Source organism: Mchenga conophoros, linkage group LG13, assembly GCF_057382185.1.
Source record: "Mchenga conophoros isolate Kocher_MC1m ecotype Shallow Benthic linkage group LG13, M_conophoros_male_GT1.1, whole genome shotgun sequence".
NCBI classification, from domain to species: Eukaryota; Metazoa; Chordata; class Actinopteri; order Cichliformes; family Cichlidae; genus Mchenga; species Mchenga conophoros.
This window is the reverse complement of record NC_140538.1, coordinates 27,946,395-27,971,679: the sequence shown is the minus strand read 5'-3', so window position 1 is coordinate 27,971,679 and position 25,285 is coordinate 27,946,395. Positions and strand designations below refer to the sequence as shown.

Genomic DNA, 25,285 nt, shown 5'->3' with positions numbered 1-25,285 from the left:
TCTTTCTTCAACAAAATTGCAGACTGCACAGATGGTACCTTCCCAAAGGAAAAAGTACTATAGCTTACTAGGGTATATATATTAGACTTAATAGTCACTATATACAGTAATTGACTTCTATTCATTTTACATCAAATTAAAACTTTGGGTGTCAGATAATTATTTATTAAAAGCTTATTAAAAGCTCATTTTAAATGAGAATAAGAAAGAAAAGTATGTCTTTGTGCCCCCTTTTCCCTGTTAATGCCCTATCGGCCCCCCTGGCTAAACTTTGCTAGATCCGCCCCTGCACAGTTACCAGCGTCAGCTACGTAGAAAAAGATCCTCGAGTAGAATGTAATAATAAATAAATTCTAACAACAGCTGATCAAGCTTAAACGTGCTGCTGTTGTTCAGCCGCTGGTTTCCTCTTTCTGGTGCAAAGTGGGCCAAAAACAAACAAGAGAAACGGACTCGCGACAGAAAAGCCGATCAGCTGATCATTAAGCAGTTTCATGATTGAAGTAGCAGCAAGAAGAGGCAGTCGCTCCATATATCGCTTGTTAAGCTTAATGCAGGAATGCTTTACATTCAAAGATGGACTTACACACTTGCTTTACTTCTCTCGGGGATAACTTTGTCGGAGATGAAATGCCGGGTTGCTAGCGAAGCTCCACATGCTATCCAGACCACCGACAGGTCCCGCATGCCACAGCCGCTCTATCACGTGATGCATACTGCTCGACGTGCTAACGTTCTGAGGCGAGTTATGGCGTGTTGCAAGTTTTGTGAGGTGCTTTCGTGATATTTAATGGATCGGATTACATTTTTTATTTTTCTCCGATATCCAATCCAGTAATTTAGGTCAGTATCGGACCGATACCGATACGTAATATCGGATCAGTCCATCTCTAGTATTTACCTCTGCTATGTTGGCTTGACCTGTCTTTGACTGCTATTGGATTAATATTAAGTAGTGCTGTCAGCATTAATCTTGTTGAAATGACGTTAACGCCATAACTGCATCAACGCGGATAATCTCTGTTAGCGAGTTAACGCGTATCGCCCCGTGCATGGGGCTGCATGGCGCTAACGCGTTAACGAGCTAACCGCGTTAACGAGCTAACCGCGCTAAAGCGTTGACGCCGTGCAGCCCTCACACGCGGCAATCCGCGTTAACGAGCTAACGGAGATTTGCCGCGATAATGCGGTTATGGCGTTAATATCATTTTAACTAGATTAACGCTGACAGCAGTAATATTAAGTTTACTGTTTCTTCCATTGACAGCTCAGTATTTTGGGAGGCAAGTTGAAGCAGCTTTTCGAGGTTGTTAGACGTACCGCCATTCTTCAGTGTTTATTTCATAGAGCAAAAGTAAAGCAGAAGAGGAGCTTTGAGTTGTGGAAACGTATGTTGATTGATGAGATGGTGAATGTAGTGTGTGCACCTATCATTAGAAAATATATTAATGCTGGTATGCAAGAGCTCTTAATGTTACCCTTAAAAAAACCAAACAAACAAACAGTAAATAAACACCAAGAACAATACGTGGAGAAATGAACCGAAGGCAGAGTCCAGATGTGTGGAGAACTATGACTTCAGTGAAATATGAAACTCTTTATACAGATCCCATCAGCTTGCTCAGAGTCATCCACCACTTGGCAAACCAACGTAGAATGAACATGTACAGCTTCAAACGTCCAAAACGGGGGGTGACATTGTGTTGCCAACTGCTGGCCAGCCATTATATCTCTTTATATTTTGAAGGCATTGGGTACTAAAGGGTTAGAAGGTATCTAGTCCCACTAGGACCTCCACAGTGGGTTCTTAACCCCCGGCTGTCTCGAGATACTTTAACCTTTAATACAACATACAGTGCGATAATTAGGGAACTTTTCAACGGCGATACCTGACAGAGGTGCAAATGTCTAGTTGGATCGGACGCAAGATGGTCTTTAACTTCCCAGCTCACTACAGTCTATTCGATGTGAGATTGTGCTGTTGTGCAAAAAGTGCGCCAATACTCTCCTAGAGGTGCTTCCTGCACCCTCTATCCAGGCACCTTCCTGTAGTGCAAAATCTGAGCTGGACTATTTTCTGTTGTGCTTTGAGTGTCTGACAGGACACTCAAGAAACTGTCAAAAGGCCCGATGCTCTTATCTAAACCTAACAGTATAACTTATTTCACACAAGTATTCCTTGAACTGAGAACTGTAGAAAATATTCTGACTCAAGGTTGCCAAAAGGTTCATGTGTGTCATGATAATCTACATACCGACTGGCTGTGATTTTATATTCAGCATTCAAGTAGTTGAGCGGTAATATTCCTGTTCCTAGCTCTCAAACAGAAAGGGAATAAGCAAGTTTTGGTAGAGGTGTTCCTCAAAGTGTACAAAAGGCCTGCTGTCCCATCCTGATCTGTTTGGCATCGCTGGTTAATTTGGATGTCCAGGAGAATTTAGTACATAACACACACTCCTACCGAGATTAAAACATTTTAATTAATTACTTTCACTTTTGTTGGGGTGATATGACCACACAAATCTTCACGCACCTGGATGGCATGTTTGTGTGTGTTTGTTTGGGGAAAAAGCAGCACATACAGTGTGGCTACGGTTGACTCCTTCAAGTACATTCTCACCTTACAGCACATTACATCGCCTATATAAATATATACTGGAACAAAGACCGACGCACAAACTTGCACGAACACACGTACCGACTTGGAAAGAGGAAAAGAATGAAGGACAGAGTTGATACTGGAGTCTCAGAAGTAAGGAAAAGAAAGAAAGAGAGGAAGGAAAGAAGTGTGAGTGAGCAAGAACGAGCTAAACTGAGAACAATGAACAGAGAGAGAGGGGGGGGGGAAGGGGAAAAAAAGGAGAGGCGTCAAAGAAAAAGGAAAAAATAAGTGAGCCCAGATGAGCCATACATAGCAACGGAGGCACCAGCCAACTCCCAATCGTCTTTCTTTTTGCACCCCTCCCTGCATCCACCACCACCATCAACTCACCCACCCCATCTTCTCACTCTCTCACATACAGTCAGTCTCTCTCTCTCCCTCTCTCTCCATGGTTATCAGAGGTCGTGCTCAATAGAATAAATTTCCCTGGTTGCTAGGCAATCCCATAAAGCGGCGAGAACGAGCAAAGTGATATAAATAATGTATTTGCATTATCTAATCAGCTGACAACCACCCCCTCCCACACGCAGAGAGGAGAGAGAGTGCGAGCGAGTGAGACAGGCATGGGGGGGCATTTGATAATTGGAACGCGATTAATTCATTGAGCGCAAAGCCTTCGTCCTTGAGAGTATGCATGCATATGTGAAGCTGTGTACGAATATGGGTTCGTTGGAGAGGGCCGAAAGTAAAGCGTGCGTTTGTGTGCGGCTGACTCAGAGCAGGCTCCACTACAGAGCAGGAGAGATGAGATGTGGAGGATGATGGGAGTGGGTCAGATTCATTGCATACCGCGCCGGAAGCAAGGCTGGGCCATGTTTCAGGATCAGCTAACTGTCAGAACACAAACACACACGCGCACATGCCACACATACGCACAAGTCGACCAAATGCTTACCATAATGAGGTTAACAGCACAAACAGACAAATGTGTAATAGCTACTCCCATGATAGACAAACGTAATGCATGCTCAGTTGTAGCCAGTGGACTGCAGCGATCGAGAAATTAAACTGAAAATCCTGGTCTCACACACACACACACTTGCACACTTACAAACACCATACTATAGTCATATACTGGTTTCCCTCACTACCGCACCCTCCATCCATCCAAAAATACTCCAAAACCAGCAGCTGACCAGAGCAGTGAGTCACCGTCTGATGGCTTTGTTTCTTTCCCTCTCTTACAGAGAAACCATGTGGACACAGCTGATGCTAACATGAAGTGCAGTGAGTAAAGAAGTGTGCGGGTGAATAAGGGAAGATGGTAGCCACATTGCATGGGTTGGTGAGCTTCTGCATCGATTCCAGTAATGGGTTTCTCTTACTCACATTTCCCTTTCCCCGTCTAACATGGGTAGAGTGGAAAATCTACACGATGCTGTGTTATAAAGGACTCATGTCAAAGAAAATGTCTTAGAACTTTGAAAAACTTTGGTGGCTTTTGGATAATTCGGCTAATCAGACATAATCACCTTTCAATTCTGGTTTAATGCGCAGGCATGTGGATTGGGCCTGACGCTCTTAGCTAAATCTAACAGTATAACTTTTTTTCACAAAAGTATTCCTTGAAGAGGAAATGTGATTTCAAATGGAACATCAGACTCACAAAGCCTTGCTGTAGGATTCAATTAGGCAGGACAAGAACCCACCATGGAAACCTCACAGGCTGTTAGGAGACTTAGACCTTTCTCTGCTCCTGGTTCTGCTGGAGGTTTCTTCCTTTTTAAAAAAAGCTTTTCCTTCCCATTGTCTCCAAAGTGCTCGCTCACAGAGGGTCGTCTGATTATTTTCCCTGTATTATTGTAGGGTCTTTACCTTAAAATGTAAAGGCTCTTGGGGCAACTGTTGTTGTGATTTGGCTTTATATCTATAAAACTGAACTAAACTGAACTGTATCGAAGCTAACAGTTTAATGTCAGTGACTTTTGAAATGAAAATTATTCAGACAACGCCTGCAGCATTTCAAGAAGACTGCTGAATGGTGACACTAGCTTCTGAGCTTTGTCACACTTTTTAACTTAAAAAACAGACTATAGCTTACAAAATTAACATCATGTTGTTTTAAATAAGACGTGAAACTAGCAAGGTAGCATTTACTGAGAGGATAGATCGAGTCAGCAGCCGTTTTTCTGTTGACTTCTAAACATACACTGCTTCTTGCAATCCGATGAGTCTCCCCCAACTGGATGTAAGAAACATTACACGTTTAAGGTAGTTATGCACTGGCTTCACTCCTAAATCTGGAAGCAACGTATCTTTTACAGTTTATATGCAGCTTAAATGACTTTAAGAAAGGCCCCCGATCTTCTAGTGAAAGCAATGTACAGTGCAGTACACACTGAGCACGCATGATAAGCCCACGGAAACCACTTGTAAACAGGCTCCGAATGAAATTGCATTTCCACAATAAATATCAGATCACATTAACTGTTGAGCCACAGAAAGGTGACATCTTTAAAGTATAGTTACCATGAAAACATCTTAGGACATTCATGGAAAGTACAGTAGGTACTTTTGCAGAATAATAACTGAGGTGTAAGAATATCTACCAAGAATATCTTAAGAATTCCCCTTAAGGCACAGCAGAAAATGGGCCACTGGCACACAAAATGTCCACAGCAGATACTGTGTAAAAATAAATGGATGAACGCAGAGCCGCACAGCACCACAGAGTAACTGTAGGCTCATTTCTGGCCGGCTGATGCAAGTCACAAATATGGGCGAAGCTCCAAATAAAATGTCCCACACATTGTCCCACAGGCTCCATAACAATGCAAGAATGCAGTTATTTACTGCAAGCCTCCATTAGCATGCCTAACATAGTATAGTCCATAAACTTTAGTGTTCTACAAGCAGAATTTTTGTATTTGGGTCAATTTGTGTCTATTACAATGTGTGCCTCTGTCCAAGTGTACACATATAGTTTACTTAAAAAAAGCAAGCCCAAGTAGTCCACATGTGCTCCAAATCCGTGGAGGAAGGCTGGCATACACAAACACAGTCATGCCTAAACACATGCACATGCGTACACGTACTCAAACACTCAGACTGAGAACACATCTGTCCTGTAAGAGACCCAGAGACGGACGCTGCCAGCTGGCTTTGTTTCAACTTCTCACCCCCTGGGATTGGTTCTCCCACAGGCCAAATATGGAAGAGAAGCGTACCTCTGTCTAACCCAGTGGGACTGCACTTCTACGCACACAGACACACGCACATGCATCCAAAAGTGCGCTGCAGGAGCAAAAGCACTAGCCTTATGTGGTCACAAGAAGGCTAAAGTGATATCAGCCAGCACATCTCCGGTCACTATGGAGACCGCAGTCATTGTGTGTGAGTGTGTGTGTGTGAGTGTCGAGTGCTGCGTTTGGATTTGAGGAATATCCCTCTCTGGTTCGTTCACTGTGACAACAGAGTCAGTTCAAAGGTCAGAAGAGCTGTGGTTAATCCTGTGGATCATCTGGAAGACAGACTGAGAGAGCGAGAGAGAAGCGAGGGAGTGGGTGGAAGTGGGCGAGAGAGGATCTTTACAGTGCGGCAGTGAGAGAGAAAGAGGATCTGCTGGGATGAAAGAAATGTGGGGGAGTGATCAGGAAAGAGAGAGTGAGTCTTTAAGCGCTATTTTTCATTTGCTGGTGATGGAGCGAAATTTGTTTGCTTCTATTTTCTGAAATTTCAGGTTTGCCTGCAACAAATTGGCACGTCTCAGAGGACGACAGCAACGCACTGCGATAAACAGGACTGAACCACTCAGAGTTCTGACAATGACACAGTACAGCACGCCACAGAGGAGAGAAAGACTACACGATTACAGTATGAACAGTATGAGGCAGTATAAGTGTACTATACTTATAACAGTGTAAGTACTATTAGAAGCACATGGCAAACTTTAAAAAATGCGCTTAAACAAGAAAATTCCAAATTAACTTGCAGTACAACTAAGTTTCTGAGGCTAATATAATCTACAGCCGTTTGAAACATGAGGGATTTGTTTTGCTTCTAAAAGAGCAAAGAAGCTACCATTGCTAATATTAGCAGCTAATAAGCATCTGTTACAATTATAGCCTTTATGATAAAGGCAACATCACCCACTGGTTTGCTGTCCTGCTGTGAAGCTTCAAGCTGTGCCTATGAGACCATAAACTCGTCAGAAAAGTGTTCTGAGGTCATAGATGAAGCTGAGGGCTGCTTTCACACAGATTCCTTCTTAGGTTTTGCAGACGCATAACCTTTAACCACGTGACGTTACTCTTCCACCATTTCTGACATGTGACAATCAACTATTTAAGCTCAAATGAAAAGAAAAAGCCAGTCATACTGGCCTACAGACCAGCCCGTTGTCACTCCAGAGGCGAACGCAAAACCTTCTGCGTTTTTATGCTACACGCCTGGTTATGGATGAAATCCAGTAGAATGACTCTACTCGTTCCAGCCATGTATTCCAGCCCTGACCCTAACCTTATCCCTAACGTTAACCAGAACTTTAATGACATTAGATAGTGTTTTACAAAGCGATTTAAGTAAAATGAACAAGCATGTGTAGATTCATTCCAAACGGTTCTCATGTTTCCTCATTTTTCCGATCTCGTAATATAGGGACATGTTGGGTGCCCGGAAGCGTAACATATCGACGATTTGTCACCTAGCGTAAAATGTTACACTTTGGGAGTGAGAACATGTACAGACAGGTCCACGAGTATGTGGCAAGCACCCATCACAAGGGGAAAATTCCTTGAATGATTGCAAGTGGTTGCTGCAGGTTGATGGGAGTCGCTAGGAAGTCACATAATCATAGAGATGGAAAGTGTTCCTCCTGGCAACCATCTGTCACTAGGGAGAAATGTGTGTTCCTGCATGGGTTGGTGAAAACATCCTCGTTATTGCTTTGCTTGCTAACATAATGCAGTGGTTGTAGTTTGAATGGAAGCAAAGTCCTTGTCTACAAACACAGCTACTCTCCGAGCTCTAAGGAAACTGTGAAAAGTGCAAAACAAACAGGAAATGGAGACTGTTCACCAGTCGTGTTTAAGAAGTAAAACTCCTTAAACATGACTGTATCTGTGGAGCAAAACTTTTACTTTGAAAGTGAACCTTCTCCATTTCTGATTTGTGCCACACTTTAAGTTGTACTACCACTCGCCTAGTAGTTTGCAAGATTTTGCAGACAAACGCCAACTGTAGCAATCTGTTAGCAACCAAAGCAATCACTGTAGGGTTTTTTGTTTTGTTTTTTTGGTGGAGCACCTTCTTTAAATCCGATTTCACCCAGTGAGAGCCAGCAACCTCTAGGAACCACTGCCAACCAGTCGGGCAAATGCACATTCTTCTCTATCAGCCAGTGATTGTACCACATCCAGCACGGCAGACAGCTCTCATGCAATGTGCAAATCGCACCCTGTGAGAAACCACAACAGAATCTGTCTTCATTTTTGCATTCAGAGCAGTCGCCGCCTGCTGGTTTGCAGGTTTAAAGTAAATCCGCAGCCGCTTCATTTTATGTACACTATACTGGCAAAAGTATTCACTGGTCTGCATTCACACACATATGAGCTTGAGTGACGTCACATTCATAATCTATAGAGTTTAAAATGATGTCGAAATGTGATATAACAGCTTAATCTGGGAAGGCTTTATTGAAGTTTTTGACCGTTCTCCCAGAAGCACATTGATGAGGTCAGCCAGTGGATGTGACTGGAAAACAAGAATTCAATGATTTGGAAGGGTGAGTGATTACTTTTGTTAATACAGTGTATAGGTTATAGTTTAATACAGTAACTGAATATAAAAGTGCTAAGAGCTCAAATTCATCTGTGTCTTGAGTGCTGTCTTTAGTTGTTTGATCAGATGGATTAAAATCTATATAATAACTCAAAAAATTGTTTAAATATCAAATTAAAAATGTGTGCGCACACTGCCATGTTGCTACTGTGTATATAAGAACATGTGACCACAGTGGGACATGGTTTAGTCTGACTGACAAAAGTCCCCTGAAATGTACTTTTATCTACACGTATTGCTGTTGTTGTTGCGAGGAAAGCCTTTTCCTACTCTCTGGGAGGCGTGTTTATGAAGGCTGAAGGCAGCTGATGCAATTTAATTGTGACGTAATTTAACTTGGTGAATTTGAGAAAACTTTTAACTTCATTAAACAGCCCTACACTGTCTGAGTCAGAGCGTGTGAGCTAATCCACAGCAAGTCCAAATGTAAAAGATCTCGCGTGAAGTACACTTTTATATAACTTTGCTCAGTCAACTAGAAGTACTGCAAATACTTCATTAATATGTGTGTGTGTGTGTGTGTGTGTGTGTGTGTGTGTGTGTGTGTGTGTGTGTGTTTTTAGCAGACATCAAATAAGTGTTTGCACATGTTCCGCTTGCATATTACGTCAGTTTTGATTGAATTTTTAATTTACTAAATTATAGCATTTAAACATGTCACTGTAGCCAATCATGTGTTTGTGTGCATGTGTGTGAGAGAGGATACTGAACACCATGTTTGCATGTGTGACACTTGAAAGAGCAGAGCGTTACATAAGTTCTAACTTAATTTTGCAGCCTCTAAAGCATCCGCTATCTCTCACCGTGTGCACCAGTATCCGTTCTCCTGTAGGATGCATGGCCAGGGCCTCGTCATACAGGCCTTTGGCTTCGTCCAGGTGGCCCCGGAGCTCGGCCAGGCGGCCCCGCTGCAGCAGCACAGAGTGAGAGTTGGGGAAGAGCGAACTGGCCTCGGCTATACAGAACTGAGCCTCCTTAAGCCGACTGTCTGCCATGAACAGCTCTCCTGCAGGATGACACGGAGAGAGAAGTAAAGAAAGGAGGTGAAAAGGTCAAGAGAGGAAAAGGAGGTGGAGGGGGGAAAGAAAAAGGACAGAATGACAGAGGAGGGAAAACAATAAAAGAAAGGAAGTGATGAAGCAAAGATGGAGAGCCAGAGAAAGAAAAAGAGGAGAATAAGAGTATTAATGCCCTGAGTAACCCTGTGACAGTAACTGTGATGAACTTTGCTGTGAGTTCAGCAGCATCATGTAAAAATAATATCTGTGCAGTGCTCAAATACTACACACAACCACACACACACACGCAAACCATGAAAGTGAGAGTCGGAGCGATGTAGTGGCTGAAAGTCATGAAGCTGTTGCCTAATATGGCCATCACATATTAAAGCTGCCTGCCTCCTTTCTTTGCTGCTGGGAAGATGAGGACAAACCCCACACACAAATGTTTACACACACACAAAGTCAGAATCACGCCCACAAGCACTTTACTCTCCAATAAGACCTCAAAAATAAGAGCTGACCACAGGACCTGCCCCCTCAGCTGGAGCAGACCAATGTGCGGACCGGATGCTTCAGCGAGACCTGTCAATCATTTACGTGAGAGGACATTGGGTCAACAGGCAGAGAAACCCTGAGAAGGAAACCCTTCAGCTCTAAAACACTGACAGCATTGTGCGCACGTGTTACAGAGAGGGCTGTTGTGCAAATACATCGAGAGAGCCGTCTGCTCCCGAGTGCAGAGAACCCATGTGTGTGTTTGGTAGCGGATGTTTTGTTTGTTTACCTGTGTCTCAGAGATGCACAGATGGGAAATACTTAGTGCACGCATGCTACCTCTGCGAGATGAGAAAACAAAAAAATGGAAGAAAAAAAACAAAAACCCTTTTCAGCTGCCTCAGGGTTCCTTTTCATGGCTTCATTTTGGGGAAAAAGGTTTCAGTGAGCGATTATGTAAGACTTTCTCCTGCTGCTCATAGGAAAAAACTGTTAGATCAGTGCCTGCATGCACAGAGAATATTTATATGTTTAGAGCTAAGTATGTGAGTCTCGCATACTGCTAAATGTATTCCTTTTAAAGAGCCGTGTGTGTGTGTGCGTGTTTCTGTTAGGCCAAAGAGAATGTAAGATAAGAAGAGGAAGTGACCGATGAGAAGAGGAATGCTATGAAAGAATGAAGGGGGGGGGGGATTGGTGTCCAGCCTTGAGCCAGGGGCCACACCCTTGGTTTCTCTCACACACACACTGCTCTCAGCAGATGAATAGCAGAGGCTCAGAGGTTACACATAGAAAATAACCTTCAGATTACACAAAGCCACGGGGGACGTGACCGCTTGGCTCCATTCAACCCCTCTTGTGTCGTAAAGCATCGAATACAGCAAAGGCATCTTCGCTGTGTGCATTTCCATTCTTGCCTCTCATGGCTCATCCACTCAAGCCAAGTGCAACAGATCCTCGGCCTTCATTTCCTGCTCATGCTCTGCTCTTTTATGTGAACTTCCTCAGGTAGGCTGAAGAAGGGTGGAGGCAACAGCAATGTGGATAACTGAGCATTGTCTCCTTAACAGAGCAGTGGCCAAATGTATTTAAGCACTGAGACACGTCAGTGTCAACTATTCAGCTATTTCATTTTAAACACCAACAAGCCTGCAAATAGATATTCTCTTCCAAAAATCTGCTATACTGTAACGCTGCGTTCTCCAGGGTTTCGCATGTAGCAAAATTAATATTCTCTGAGAATTTCAGTGACTGTTGTGCCCGAAACAAAAACGCACGCTCACAATGAACCGAACGCACAAACAGTGTCTCACTCCCTTGAGCGACTGAAACTCATCTGAGCTGATAAACAGGTCAGCAAGGCGTTGGAAGACAGCGAGGCTGCACAGCTTTCATTCACTGCAACATCGCACATTCATTAAAAGGTGCCAGCGGAGATTGTATTTGTATTTACTGTAGGGTTACCTGGATTTCTTTGGTGACGGCATCACTGACACATAGTCGAATGTTTCAGTAGCTATTGAGGCAATTACTGTAAAGACACATTTGCATCTGGTGTCTGAGTGAGTTAACTCAGTTGCCATTTCCAGTTACTTCCTGTTTTATTTTGAAAAGTATGCCCTGTTGTGGTATCAGGTACTGGTACTGCTCTGTGACATCACCAGAAAGACCTACGCACAGTGCTTAGATAACTTCTTAGACTGCCACACACTGTATGATTTATGCCACAAGCTGCTCTAAATTAACAGAGCATCATGGACAATTATTTATAACACTACATTATGTGAACTACAACTCAAATGCTCCTTTTACAGTGTATAGTAGCATAAAGGAACTAAAATCTCCACACGTTCGACGTGGATGTGATCGCTCTCTGTTGTCAATATCATGTACAGAAAGCGAGGCAGATCTATGACATTGGTCGAAGTTCACTGAAAGGACTACCACAGAATTTTTTATGGTTGCCACAGGATGAAGACTACTTACTTTGAAGGTCCCCTAATATTTGCCTCAGCATGAAGTCAACAATGTAAGTTTTAGGTTTTCAATAACTATCAAACAGTTTACCAGTAATTTGCTTCAGTCATTCATTTTGCTTAAAAGCCCCTTTTCCATTAGTACCCACTCGGATTGACTCGGCACGGTTCACTACGGTTTAAGGGTGTTCCATTAGATAACAGTACCTGGTACCAGATACTAAAATAGTACCTGCTCGGCCGGGGTTATAAGCGATCTGAGCAGGTACTAAAATGTGACATCATCAGACTGCATGCCAACAATTGGCTGGTCGGGGAATCACTCAGTGAGCCATGAGAGCGTCTCCTTCACGAAAATCAAAACCACCAACAACGCCGTGGTCCCCGAGTCTGACAAAAAGCTACAGACCAACCAGCAGGTATACTGTTGCGTCGACATCCACCTTTGTTTAAGCGTTCGTGGATCACGCTAATTACGTCACGGGACGCACGGACACATTACTATAACAACAACCACTCTCATTGGGTGAGTAGGTACTAATGGAAAAGGGGCTTTAGTGACTCGAGTCACAATCTTTTTGCAATCTTTTTACATGAACTGCAGACTGGCTTTAGTGCTTACTGATAAACATTAGCATGCCAGTATACTGAACCAGCAGTGTGAACAAGGTAATCTATCAGCTAACGTGTTAGCATGGTGTTTTAGCAGACGGGTGCTGCTCATGAAAACACTGTCATGCTTTGCTGAGCTGTGGCCTCGTTGTCTACTTCATAGCTTTTATTTAAAAAAAACTGGATGACTAAAATGGTTTCTTACTGTTGGGCTTCAGATCACTAGGATAAAACATTGAATCTGATTCATTTGTCCAGCAAAGTTAATGCAAGCTTTGTCTTTATTTCATTTTTAGTTCACCAGTAAGTTAAAGCTCATGGACCCCAACATGGTTTCACGATATGGGCTGACCTTGTATCTCGGATGAGGATGAAAAGAGGTTCAAATCCCAAAAGATCCCAACCACAATAATTCCTGAAATATCATTTTCATTCAAGTGTGCGCTCTCATACCAGCCTGCAGCCAAATGCGTTCCAGGATGGTCCAAATATAGGTGGGCCCATGGCGACGGGTAGAGCTGAGGTCTGACACCTCGGACAGAGCCGCTTCAAGACGGGATAGTGCAACTGACGAAGGACTCTGTGAACCTGAAGCAGGATCATAGGTAAGAAATGGGAGCTGTTAGTGCTGCAAATGTTTCCTCATCTTGCACATTAAACCAACTAAACACTAAAGTGGTGATTTACAACCTGAACAATGAATATGCATATGTTAGCATTGATGAGAAGCAGACAGAAACTGTGTTTTCTTCCGTAGAGAAAAAAAAGTAAAATATTTCAAAGCCAGTAACTATAATGTCCTGAATCCCTGAACACTAAATGTGCAGGTTGCAGATCCTGCTCTAAACACAGGTGTGAGTCACATCATTGATATTTAAACAGCACATCTGGTTTCCGGAACTGGGTTGCAGACAAGCAAACAGGGCTTTTAATCCAGAATAGGTCAAAAGCTGGGGGATTTAGACTGACCTACAAATTCACCTTTCTCACTGCTATTTACCCAAAGCCATAGAGAGAGCAGGATGTGTTTAACTTAAACTAATCAATTCGGCATGTTGCAATCCAAATATGCACAGTGACATGTCGTTTCTAAAAGATTTGAGCAAGCGAGAGAACAGACCAGTGGAGGTGTCCTGGAAGTCAGGCAGGATGAGGTGGATGGAGGGTTTCCTGCCGCTGGGGCTGACCTCTGTCCTCTCAGGCATCGGTATACTGCTGCTGTCATCTGTCTCGCTGTAACACGTCAGAGAGGACATTCACATGTACTGTTTTTGTTTTTATCCGTGAGATTCCACCTGTGACTGAAATTAAAGATCAAGTCCATCTTAAATAAATTGGCTTTAATACACATAATTTGTGTATTACAGCTCGCTTGCTAATAATGAAAAGGAAAAGCAAAGGTGTGCAATAGCCAGGTCCTCCTTCTGCTTTTAGCATTTTGCTATGCTAAAGGTTATGCTAAAGCTAAAAAGTATCAATGACTCACTTTTAACATGAAGGCAGCATAAAGGAAAAATAAGTCAGGAAATGGTCAACAGATAGATAGATATTCTTAAACATTTTGAAATGGCTAGGCTAGCTTAAATTACATTGTTCTGAAAAGTATTTGTCCATTTTTAAAAATACATATTTGTACAACATTTTTCCTTAATAAATGCAGTCTCAAAAATTGCACATTAAAGTTTATTAGCTTCCTCAGTTCTTTCCTCCTGCATCTTTTCTCTGTATCAAGTTAGAAGGAGAGGTCAAAGAAAAAAGCCAATGAAACATGAGCTAGCGAGCTAACTGTGTAGTAGAGCTGGGCGATAGAACGATAACGATATGTATTGCGAAATAAATTTTTCTCGATAGAAAAATTAAACTATTGCGATAGGCCTCACTGCTCTTGTCCTCTTAAAAAAAAGAAAAAAAAAAAAGAACAGCCAATCCAAATTAAGTAGCGCAGAGCCGAACCAATCACAGCCGCAGCGTCACGTCACGTGACTTGTTACGTACAGCACAAGTGCCAAGCCGCACATGTGTATTTGTTTGGGAAGCAGCCAGCCGCCGTGCCGCCTGGGTAATGGAGGAAATGAGTGTGCCGACTAGAAAAATCAACCGAGAGCGTGACTGAAGGTTACCGAAGAGAAAACAGATGATGGTTCCAATGCTGGAGAGATTGTCGAATGGAAGAGCCATAGAAGTTCCGTAGTGTGAAGGTATTTCGGCTATTTCAAGTCAAACAGAGTAGCGTGCACTGTAAATTGTGCTGAAAGCAAGTCTGGAAATACAATAAACCGGTGCATGCTCAGTCTCTGACTGGAAGCACTAATTCGTCATTCGGCTTTTGTCAGACTAAAGTAACTGTTAAAACTGTTTGAAAAGCGAAGCTATACAACAAGGAGAGATTGAGAATTTCCTTTTAGTTCTCAGTTTATTTGATATTGACAAAAGTTAGTCAGTTTTGTCTGTTCTTCTGTAAAACAAACTAAGATTTATTTTTAGAATTAATATTTTGTTTCTAAGTGGAATTGACAATTTAGTAGTCTGTTTCGTTTGTTTTATTTTGAAACTTAAACGCTTTAGCGGCTGCCTTTTGTGTAGTTTGCAATATTTGCCTTTATTTATCTGAAAAAGTCTCATGTTCCTTAATTACATCTACCCTGTTGAACTTATTATGGGAAATAAATATTTAAATCAAAACAAGCTGCTGATTATTTCACATTTTACTTGTGAGCAACGGCACATTTAAATCTTACAAATATAGTTATTTGGCTTATATCGTGATAGATATCGTTATCGCCTGAAATGAAAAAAACATATCGTGATATGAAAAAATCTCATATCGCCCAGCTCTACTGTGTAGCAACACTAATGCATGCTTCCATGCAGAGGTTCACAGTGTAACCAGTGTGATGTCGAGCATTATACTTGTTACTGTAGCAGAAACTGCACTTCCTGAAGTTCCAGCATGCCATTTATTCAAGAACCACTTGACTGAGCCATTAGTGAAGCCTCAGCTTTGTGGATGCATAGTAAATGCACAACATTCAGGGGGAAAAGATATTTGAAACCTTATTTCTGGAAAAAGTCATAAAATGTGAAGCCGTTTTTAATCAGATTCAAGTGGTGAGTCAGTAGATGTAGTTTTTTAAAACCTGGAGTTATTAAAATGAGCTTTATTCTAATTTAAATAGAGATTTCAAAAAAATACCTACTGGTGTTACCCACACACGTCTACAAGGAGTTTAGTGTGGAAGCTATGCCTGAGAGTCAGTCATCAGCTACTTTGAGTCATTGAAGTGGCCCTCTCCAATGTACTGGATGCAATGATTATCACCTGATGTGAGGTATGGACCATCTAAATTATTTTTTCTTGTGTTCTGGTCAGTGAAATTCTAATGTGTCAACATTTAGTATTTATTATTAGGTATAATTTTGTTTGTGTAATACATAAATAGAGTCTATGGAGGTACCTGGCTTAGCAAACTAGCTAGCATTAGCTGATGCTTTAACTTAGTGCACCACTTTTTGTCCAAATGTTGGTCAGGCGAGCACGAGACAGTCGTTGGTATTGTTAAGGTTCAGAATATTGGGATATTGATACTTATTCTACAGTATCAATTCCTTCATGCTCCAGGAGCTGCCTGCATACTCTCGTCACATGAGTCCAGGAATTGCTGTGCACCAAAAGAAACACAGGACCCACCATACCAGAATTTTAACCCAATACCTAATGGCAGTCAGGGTGCTGATGCCTACCCTGTAAGGCCTGTGTGTCTCTCCTCAGATACGCTTCTACAGACCTTCACTGACCCACCACCAAGAGAGAGCTCTTGAGCAATGGCATGAAGGAGCTAAAACTTTTAACTGACTTCATGCTAAACTCTGATTAAGAAATGGTCAAAGAGTATATTTGTTGTTCATCCTCCTAGCTCCTTCAGGAACTATGTGAAAATAAAGAGTTAGATGGGAAATTTTTACAAAGAAAATACAAATTCCATGCAAATTTTTGTCTGTAATCGTTCTACCAGCCTTCATTTATAAATAAATATAATTTTTGCATTTGTTTTTTTTTATATTTGTATTTTTGTATTGGTTTTGGTAGTGCCTTTAGTGTTCAGTTATTATGAAGGGTAATAATGAGCTTTGCTGTATGTCAGTTCTGGTATTCAAAACATGAAAAAGGTCAACATCTCAAAAGCACTCAGGTCACAGGTAGAACATTATATCAGAAAAAGCATTAATGCGTGAACACACACACACACACACACACACACACACACACACACACACACACACACACACACACACACACACACACACACTGAATAACACCGTAGCAGAGACAGCCGCCCCCTCCCAGCCTCATCGTGCACAACAGCACAGAAACTATTTGAGCTAAACGGTAATGCACATTTTGCAGCGCACGATAAACAAAGTAGCGCCAATGCTTATCTCTCTTGTGCATGCTCACCTGGAGCGGCTGACATCATAGCGGCTCTGCCAGTGCTGCAACATCTCCTCACAGGTATGCAGGGCTGCAGCCGGGCCGAGCAGCACCTCTTCAAGCTTTACCTTTGTGAACAGCAAACTGGAACAAGAAAAAGCCACAATGCATTTTTGTTTAAATTTGAACTGTTTTGTTTTGTTTTTATAACCAGAACATCTGTTCATATAAGATTAACTAATATGCACGTTAATCTGTAAACTGAGTGCATGAGATTGAAAGCCTTGAACAGTTCTTATTGTTACATAAAAGATTGGAGGGGATGTAAAAGCTACCAGCTATTATCCCCTGCAACAGACTTTAACCTTATTTGGTTACAAGAGTTAGAAAACACATCACAAGACATAAATTTGCATGCAAGCATGTGTGTTTGTGCTAGTGCAGTACCTGGGAGCTTAGAGCCCATAAACATATTGCATGTAGAATAATGCACATATGGATCAACAGAAGCAGAGACAGTAAAGATAGTCATCAACAACAACCTTTAAGAGTTGTGTGTGTGTTGAGAGGCTGATGAGAGGAGGCTGTAGAGTGTTTCCGCTCGGCCCTTTTAGTTGAAGACAACTGGTTAAGTGATGTGGGAGTCTCTGATGTGAAAGTCTGTATGTCTGTGTGTTTGTGTGTGTGTGTGTTTGTGTGTGTTTGCCGTTGTGTGTGTGTAGTAATTGCCAGAAGGGGCTCTCAGAGGATGGGGTCTGTCATGGGCATCACTCATCCATGAGTGTGAGGAGGGAGAGAGGGAAAGAGGCAGAGAGACTATGGTGTTTGCAACATCTGACGCCAAGCTGTCCACTGCCTCTGTTGAAGGCTCCTCCAATTATTCTGTGCTCTCCTGTCAAGGGGGAGGGAGGGAGTCTGGAGGGGGGAGGCGGTGGGATGAAGAAGAGGTGGATGAAGTGATGGAGGGAAGGTGAGGATCAATGGCTGAGCGAAAGGAGTTCGTGTCAGGGGAGAAAACTCTTGTTGAAATGCGCCTCGTTACTGACTCACGGGTCGGTGCACGGCTGGGAGAAGGGAGTGTGTGCGGAGGGTGTGAAGCAATGATGGAGGGATTTTTGAAAAGAAAAAAATGTACGAGTGTGGGAGGAACGGGGTTGGATTTGCTGACATGCAGATGACAAGTGCTGCCGAGGGACGCTGAGTTAAGGATACGCCTGCCAGTAGGAGTCCACCAGAGTGTGTACGTGTGGTTATGTGCATCTCTCTAGACTCCCCGTTACCGGTGTGACAAAGCGTTTAGAAGCTTTGTGATGATGTAAACCCATCTAAGTGTTAAGATGTGACAAAGTGTGTGTGTGGGTGTCTCTCACGTGAACAAAGAACCGTGTAACCTGAAAGTTTGTAATTATTTTCTAATAAAGCTGCTGAGTTTCAAATGAGCATGTAAAACTTATATTGTGTAATGTTTGTACAACAAATAATATAAATTTCATACTCATTCACAGATAAATTACAGTAATCTTGCTTTTTTCTTCCAGTCAGTTTCAATTTGTCATTAATGAAACCCACTCCTTCATGGTAATTTCAAAATAAGAGCTTGCAAAGAAATAAATTTGCAAGTTTCTTCTGAAACTGAAAGAAAACTGGAGTTCATAGGAGGCCATTAATATGGTTAATGGAGCTACATAACTAAAAAAGTGCTTTGAAATCAGCAAAGATACCCTGTTGTTCTGAATCCCTTGTTTAATTTAATGAAGTTCAAGTTATTGTATATTGTGCACACTCACTGATCACTCTCTAATCAGCCAAAGGTGATTTAAGTGTTGGTGCCAGACGGGCAGGTCTGAGTATTTCAGGAACTGCTGATCTGTTTGGATTTTCCCGCATAACCATCTCTAAGCTTTGCAGGGAATGGTGAAAATGCCTTGTTGATACCAGAGATCCAAGGGAAGATTGGCCAGAGTGCTTCAACCTAATAGGATGGAAACAGGGGCTCAAACAACCAATCGCCACAACCAAGGCATCCATCTCTGAACACACAAGAGATGAAACCTTAAAGCAGACAAGCTACAGCAGCAGAAGACCACAGCGGGTACCTCTCCTGTCAGCTGAGGCTACAATATACATAGGCTCACCTAAACTGGACCACAGAGGACTGGAAAAATGTTGCTCTGTTGCAACATTATGATGGTAGCGTCACAATTTGGCCTAAACAACATGAAAACATGGATACAATATAATCCAATGAACGATAAAACTATAAAACTAAAAAGAAATGTCTCTTGCTGCTTTAATATCCTGCATCTTTTAGAATATTCAAAGGACTGGCTCACCTCAATATAACGCTTTTCCATTGTACTGAAGCGCCTAAAGTGCTTTATACAACATGTGTCATTAACCCAAGAATTTTCCCCTATATTTAAGTGTTTTCTCTGATGATTTCATCAGGAGCAACTCAGAGTTCAGTATCTTCTTCAGGAATACTTTGGCATGCAGACTAGAACAACCAGGAATTAAACCAACAACCCTCAAACTAGTAGATACCCTGCTCCACCTCTGGAGCCATAGACACCCACAACAACAACCATCTTCAAGAAGATGGTTGTCATTTTCTATCAACTAAATCTTATTTGTAGAGCTTCAAGTGTTCCTCTGCATAAACACTATGAGTTCAGCTCTTGAGTTCCCACTATATGTGAGCCTTTTGCAGACATTGTTAGGTGCAATGTTGCATCAAAAAAATATTTTTGGGAGACAGCGGATGGTGAATTACACGCCTCGCTCCCCTCATACAATATGGCAAACACACCATCCCGATTTGCTGGTCTATTTAATTGTAAATTTCCCATATTTCCCGCTGATATGTCAATGCTGCCACTACTGCCCTGCATTGCTGCTTGCTCTTTCAACCCATCCACCACCCCGGCATCTACCTGTAGGCTTCATGGCTAGATTAGACCATCATCATTCCCTAGATGCCAGTTTCTAACTATATTCTGATACTGTAACAAATAATCAAACGCGAGTTTTCGGACCTCTGGAAAGTGTTGAAAGGCTTTTGAATAATGTTTGTAGTGCTAAATTTCACTAGGCTGCACTACTTTTGATAAAAACTGGAGCTAAAATGATGGGAAAAGCTCAATTAATTTCATTACTTGCATCTTTTATGTACAAATATTGTCATCATTTACTAGTTAATTCCAATATCTTTTACTTGTTGGTAAAAGTAAAAGCAGCTGGAATATACTTTCAGATTAAAAGCTTAAAAAGGGATGTGTTTTGCCCTTTCGGTTAGTGAAAGGCTTCAGTAGCATCAAACATGATGAACGTCATCTGAAAAACAGCAAAGTGAAGCAAACTGTTACAACGGAAAGGTTGAAAAAGACTTATGTTTGCATTCAAGACATTTTTATTCTTGTAGCAATCAGAAAACAGGAACATCGGCATATGAAATTGGTAAAATTAGGAAAAGATGTCACCGTCACTGATATAGGGCTTCTAATATGGCATATTAGAAGGTATAAAAATAAAAAAAACAAGTTTGTTGAAAATATAGCACAGTAAAGTCATATATTCATTCTACAGCGTGTTTTTGCACGATTAATTCACTGTGAACATAAAAAAGAAATATCAACTGATCTAAGTCATCCAAGGATAGAGCCTTTTCCTCTATTACAATCAGTGCTCTCCCTCACAGCTCCACAACAGACAGATTTCATCAAGATTACAACATTCAAAACTGCACATGAAATTACAAAGGCTGTCATTTCCAGCCTCCTGGGAGTGAGCCTGGTGTGTGCAGAGTGGAGTGTTTGAGGATGCATAGCAGTGAGTAGTGTAGCTCAGAGTAAGAGCTCAGTGGTGGCTGGCTAAGAGCGGTGAGCACCAGCGTAAACTCCATATAAAAATAGCTAATAATGTTCCTTAGAAAAAGTGGTACATGTACAGTATTACTCATTTTGCACTCCCACAGATCAGAGTGCGGATACTCTACAGGCAGATGGGTGCACGCACACACACAGAAAAGTGCACGTGTGCGTCACACTCGAGTATATAATGAGTATACAGTTATACAGTATGCACATCCATAGAGAATAACACGCAAGACCCATGCTTGCTCAGAGCACATAGTAATCCAGGCCTGCATGTGCAGGCTAACACATGCTTGTGCAGAATCACACACACACACATGTAGCAGTACACGCTCCTGCTGCAACATCCCGTTAGATGAATGCAGAATCAAAGGCTGGGATTAATCATTCTCTTTAGTACAAACTGTGAGACCACAATCACTGTCTCTACTCCTCTCTCTCCCTCTCATACACACACATGCACACATGCAACCCTCCCCCTCGTCCCTGTATTGCCTCAGCTCTCTCAATCTGTAGCAGAATCCCATTTCACATTGAAATGCATGCCTCTTTACTGAGTGATTAAAATTTCAAAGAAAAGGGAGAAATGGAGACTGAAAGATAAAAAAAAAAGAGAGACAAGAAAAGGAAGAGAAAGAAAGAAGGAGATAGGATGAGACGGAGAGACAGAAGACGGCAGAAGCCGGGGGTAGAGGATGTGGGAGAAAAAGGAGGAAGGAGAAATTGTGTATGCTACAGTGAGCTGACAGTTTGCTGTGGTGCAGAGAGGCAGTGGCAAACAAGAATCACACACATGCATGCACACATGCAGTGACACACAAACATGCGTGAGCAAGATTACGATCTCAAACACACGGTCGCATCCTCTTCGCCCCCTCCACAGCAGACAAGTACACACACAAAACACACACATGCACGACTGTCGCGGAATGCGAGCTTTGATCTCAGATGCTCGCTCACGTTTTCAAAGCAAATGATATTCAATGAGCTCGTTACTGAGAAAACACATCCTTTCACACCAAGTCTTTTGGATCTTTTATTCTCTGACTTTGAGGTCTGAAAATGGGCCTCAGTCCAGATGGTCCAGAATGTTCTAGGATGGATTTAGGACCATGTTTCTGTTTGCAGTGGCTGGTTGCATTGCATTGCAAGTTCAGTGATACAGTGTTTGCAAAAGTCCGTCATAATATTTGACTATTCCTCTCTGTCTGCATGACAGTATGGAAACAAGCATACTCTGTAGGTTCAGGTGGAGACATTGATGCATTACTATATAAATTTGAGATTTAACACTGGTGTGCCTATGAAAAACCTTAGATGGCTCAGTCAGTGAGCTAAAAAGCTGCTGCCACACAGTCACACAACAGTGTCATCTGCATAGAAATTTAGTTAATTTTTTAGGAAAAGCTATTCTTGCCTGTACATATCCACACAACTCAATAACACCACCAGGTTACAACTTGCTAGCTATATAGCTAGCACTGAAACTAAATTTATCTGGCTTTCCTCACTAATTTATTATGTAAAGGCTGGCTGGCTAAGGGTGAGAAAGAAAGTGAAAAGAAGGAAAAGGGGAATTACAAGGTTGTCATTATTTCATAGATTCAATTTTGAATAGTTAAAATGAACCGATTGAGGCAGATACTAGCAGCTAGCAACTAGCATTTTGAGTTGCACTTCTGGTGACTCTTCTTTTGGCTCTTTTTTTGGTCTCCACCTACTTCATCATAAGCTGCCAAAATGCTCCACTTCATCTGACTGGCTTCACATACATCACTTAAAAAAACCTAAAAACAGTTACTGCAAATAAAAATAGGATAAGAAAGAGGATATCAAGAAGCTAATCAGCTGCTAGCTGCTGCTGCTAAAACAGCTGCTAAGAGAGCAGCTGAGGGAGATGCAGAAGGGAACACACTGACACCAGTGTTGCCAACTCCTCAGTAAGGAAAATTGCTATTGGTTGTCCTAAAAGTCGCTAGAAGTCGCTAAATGATGTCATCGCCTAATTTGCATAATTGGTCATGCTAATCTAATTGTAACCTATGTTGTTGGAGAGAGAAATAACATCGTGGAAGAGACATAAAGTGAGTAAAAAATGTCCTAAATGCATTTAGAGTTTATTTAGAACTACAAATTAAATTTCTTTTAGCAATTGTTGTTTTTTTAATGTCACAATTCCAACCCTGCTCCTTTACCCGGGCTTGGACCGGCAAAAGTGACCCGAAATAGGCACTCTGGTGGAGTTACTTTGTGTGTGTTTATAAGTAGTTTTAAACCTTGTGATCCACAAAACAGCATAAGAGTAAAAGAAGAACTGACTGCATTACAGCTTGTTGATACGCACTTTCACGTCTTTTTTTAGCGACTTTTTTTAGAAGAAAAGTCACTCAGGGGTCTGAAAACTAGCTAAATATAGCGACAAAGTCGCCAAGTTGGCAACACTGACTGACACTAGAAAATCTTTCAGTATAAAGCTAATGCAAAAAAAAAATATTCACCAGTGCCCTGCTCATAACTTTATCTTTGTAATCCAACTTAGACCAGCTATCACTTTAGCTATAATGTTTTTAATGCTATTATGCACTTCATGATTATTGATTGGCTAATAGTTTGGGCTTAAGCAACTAGAGCCAGCCTATTCACATCGCTACTGTATGCCTCTCTCTCCACTAATCTGATGGCTTAGTTTCAATGTGTTACTGACTTGACAGTAAATTATTATTACAGGTAATAACAAATAATACATCTGGCAAACCTCGATTAATGGTTCATTTGTTCCTTTCAGGAAACTACCAACAAAAAGATATGTTTCCTTCTTTCTTTCCTTTTTTTCTGACTCAGTGTCTTGGTAGTGATCTGTAACAACAGTTTGGAAACAACAACGATGCTGCCTGCTCTATCCATATGACCTCATGGTTACCGGGGCGATGGGGATTCCTGGCGCAGAGAGTGATGTGATTGGCTGAGCCCGGAAAAGAGCTCTTAAATGGGTCAAAGCAGTCAAGTGTCTCTGCGAAGGAGGTGTGTGTGTCTAAGAGTTTGTGATTGTGCATCGAGACAGTGGGAGAACGAATGCGAGCTACCGACTGTACCTACAGCACAGATCGGTAAATCAGTTCTGTAATCAACAGTGTCTTTCCTGGATTTTCCCACTCTGTGTTTTTCTCCTTCTGTCAGGCTCTCGTGTCCTTCCTTCCTTTCGCTGTTTGATCAGTTTTGTTGTTTTTTTTCTTGTCTGCATTTCCTCTCCCTCCTGATCTATGGATGCACCCCATCTGTCTGCTCTGCGACCATGGAGGCCAACACTGACCCCAAATGGCTGTACTCTGTAATGCTTGACTGGGCTTTGAGATAGAAAGAAAACACATCAGAAAGATGATGCAACATGCTTCCAAATTATTGTTAGTGTGAAATAATTGGCCTTGATAGTTAATGTTGTCAGTGTCAGATACAATAGAGCTTTTCCCACTGCTAATGAGCATGTTTTGTTTTTTTTTTAGATGTTTTTGTGCCGGATGACTAGAATTATGTGAGTGAAATACTGTTAGGAAAGAAACTAGAGCTATGGGCTCATGCTGCAACCAACCTGCTTCAAATCAAACCGGATTCTAATTAAAAATCGTTCTTATCACTTTCTCATACTTATGATCTTGCGTACTTTGCCTACTACAATACTTTATCTATTAACTCTGGTATACTTTAAAAGTCTTGGTCGAATATGATTCTGCACAAAGGTGAAGAAATGGTTAGTAATACCAGCCCTGAAGCCAAAGGTCAAAGGTTCAAGCCCTTAAACCTGCAACATGTCCTTTCACATCACTACTTTCCTCCATGCCCAAAATGAGTTCACTTTAATTGTCAAAGTGTGTGTGCTTAGCGTAGCGGACAGGTGGGTTTATGTGTTAGGATGTCTTAGCTCAGCCAGGACAGCAGTGCTTAGGTCTGGGTCAGAGCTGCAGTGTTAAAAGGGTAAGGGTGTATGAGGGGCATCGGTACCGCAATGCAGACTTCCACTCTGGCACGTCTAAATAAGGCTTCAAGTGTGTGTGTGTGTGTGTGTGTGGTGTGTGCTTGGCCTTTTGTGTAGCGGAGCAGACACCCTATCCCTACGGAGAGGACTGGTGTTAGGATAGAACCTGGCTGCACCGCTCTCTGGAGCTCTCTTACACACACACTTAAAAAACAATCTACAAAGTGTTAGAAGTGCAGCGATCGATTGAATTATCCTCAGTCCACCAACATTTTCTGTTGCGTACGTGTGTGCATGTGTGTGTGTGGGATGGCATAGTAGGTTTTACTTGAAGTTGTCAGGGTGCTGGCCGAGGGCCAAAGTAAGGGTGTCCAGAGCATGACGGTGGTGTTTCTGGGCACTGAGCAGCAGAGTGAGCAGGTGGAGGGAGTGTAAGTCATCCCCACAGAGAGATAAAGCTGCCTGAAGGGGCTCCATAGCTGCTGATAC

At 42.0% G+C, this 25,285-nt stretch overlaps 1 protein-coding gene across 1 annotated transcript in view; it reads right to left on the bottom strand.

Moving 5' to 3' along the window:
* Window positions 1–25,285, bottom strand: part of ttc7a (tetratricopeptide repeat domain 7A) — a 70,736-nt gene that overhangs the window by 16,548 nt on the left and 28,903 nt on the right. Inside the window, exons 16-20 of the mRNA XM_085297594.1 lie at window positions 25,125–25,285; window positions 16,982–17,098; window positions 13,646–13,758; window positions 12,979–13,113; window positions 9,245–9,447 (exon numbers count right to left, since the gene is read on the bottom strand). Coding sequence (XP_085153720.1) covers window positions 9,245–9,447; window positions 12,979–13,113; window positions 13,646–13,758; window positions 16,982–17,098; window positions 25,125–25,285 — 729 coding nt within the window. The remainder of the gene's footprint in view (window positions 1–9,244; window positions 9,448–12,978; window positions 13,114–13,645; window positions 13,759–16,981; window positions 17,099–25,124) is intronic.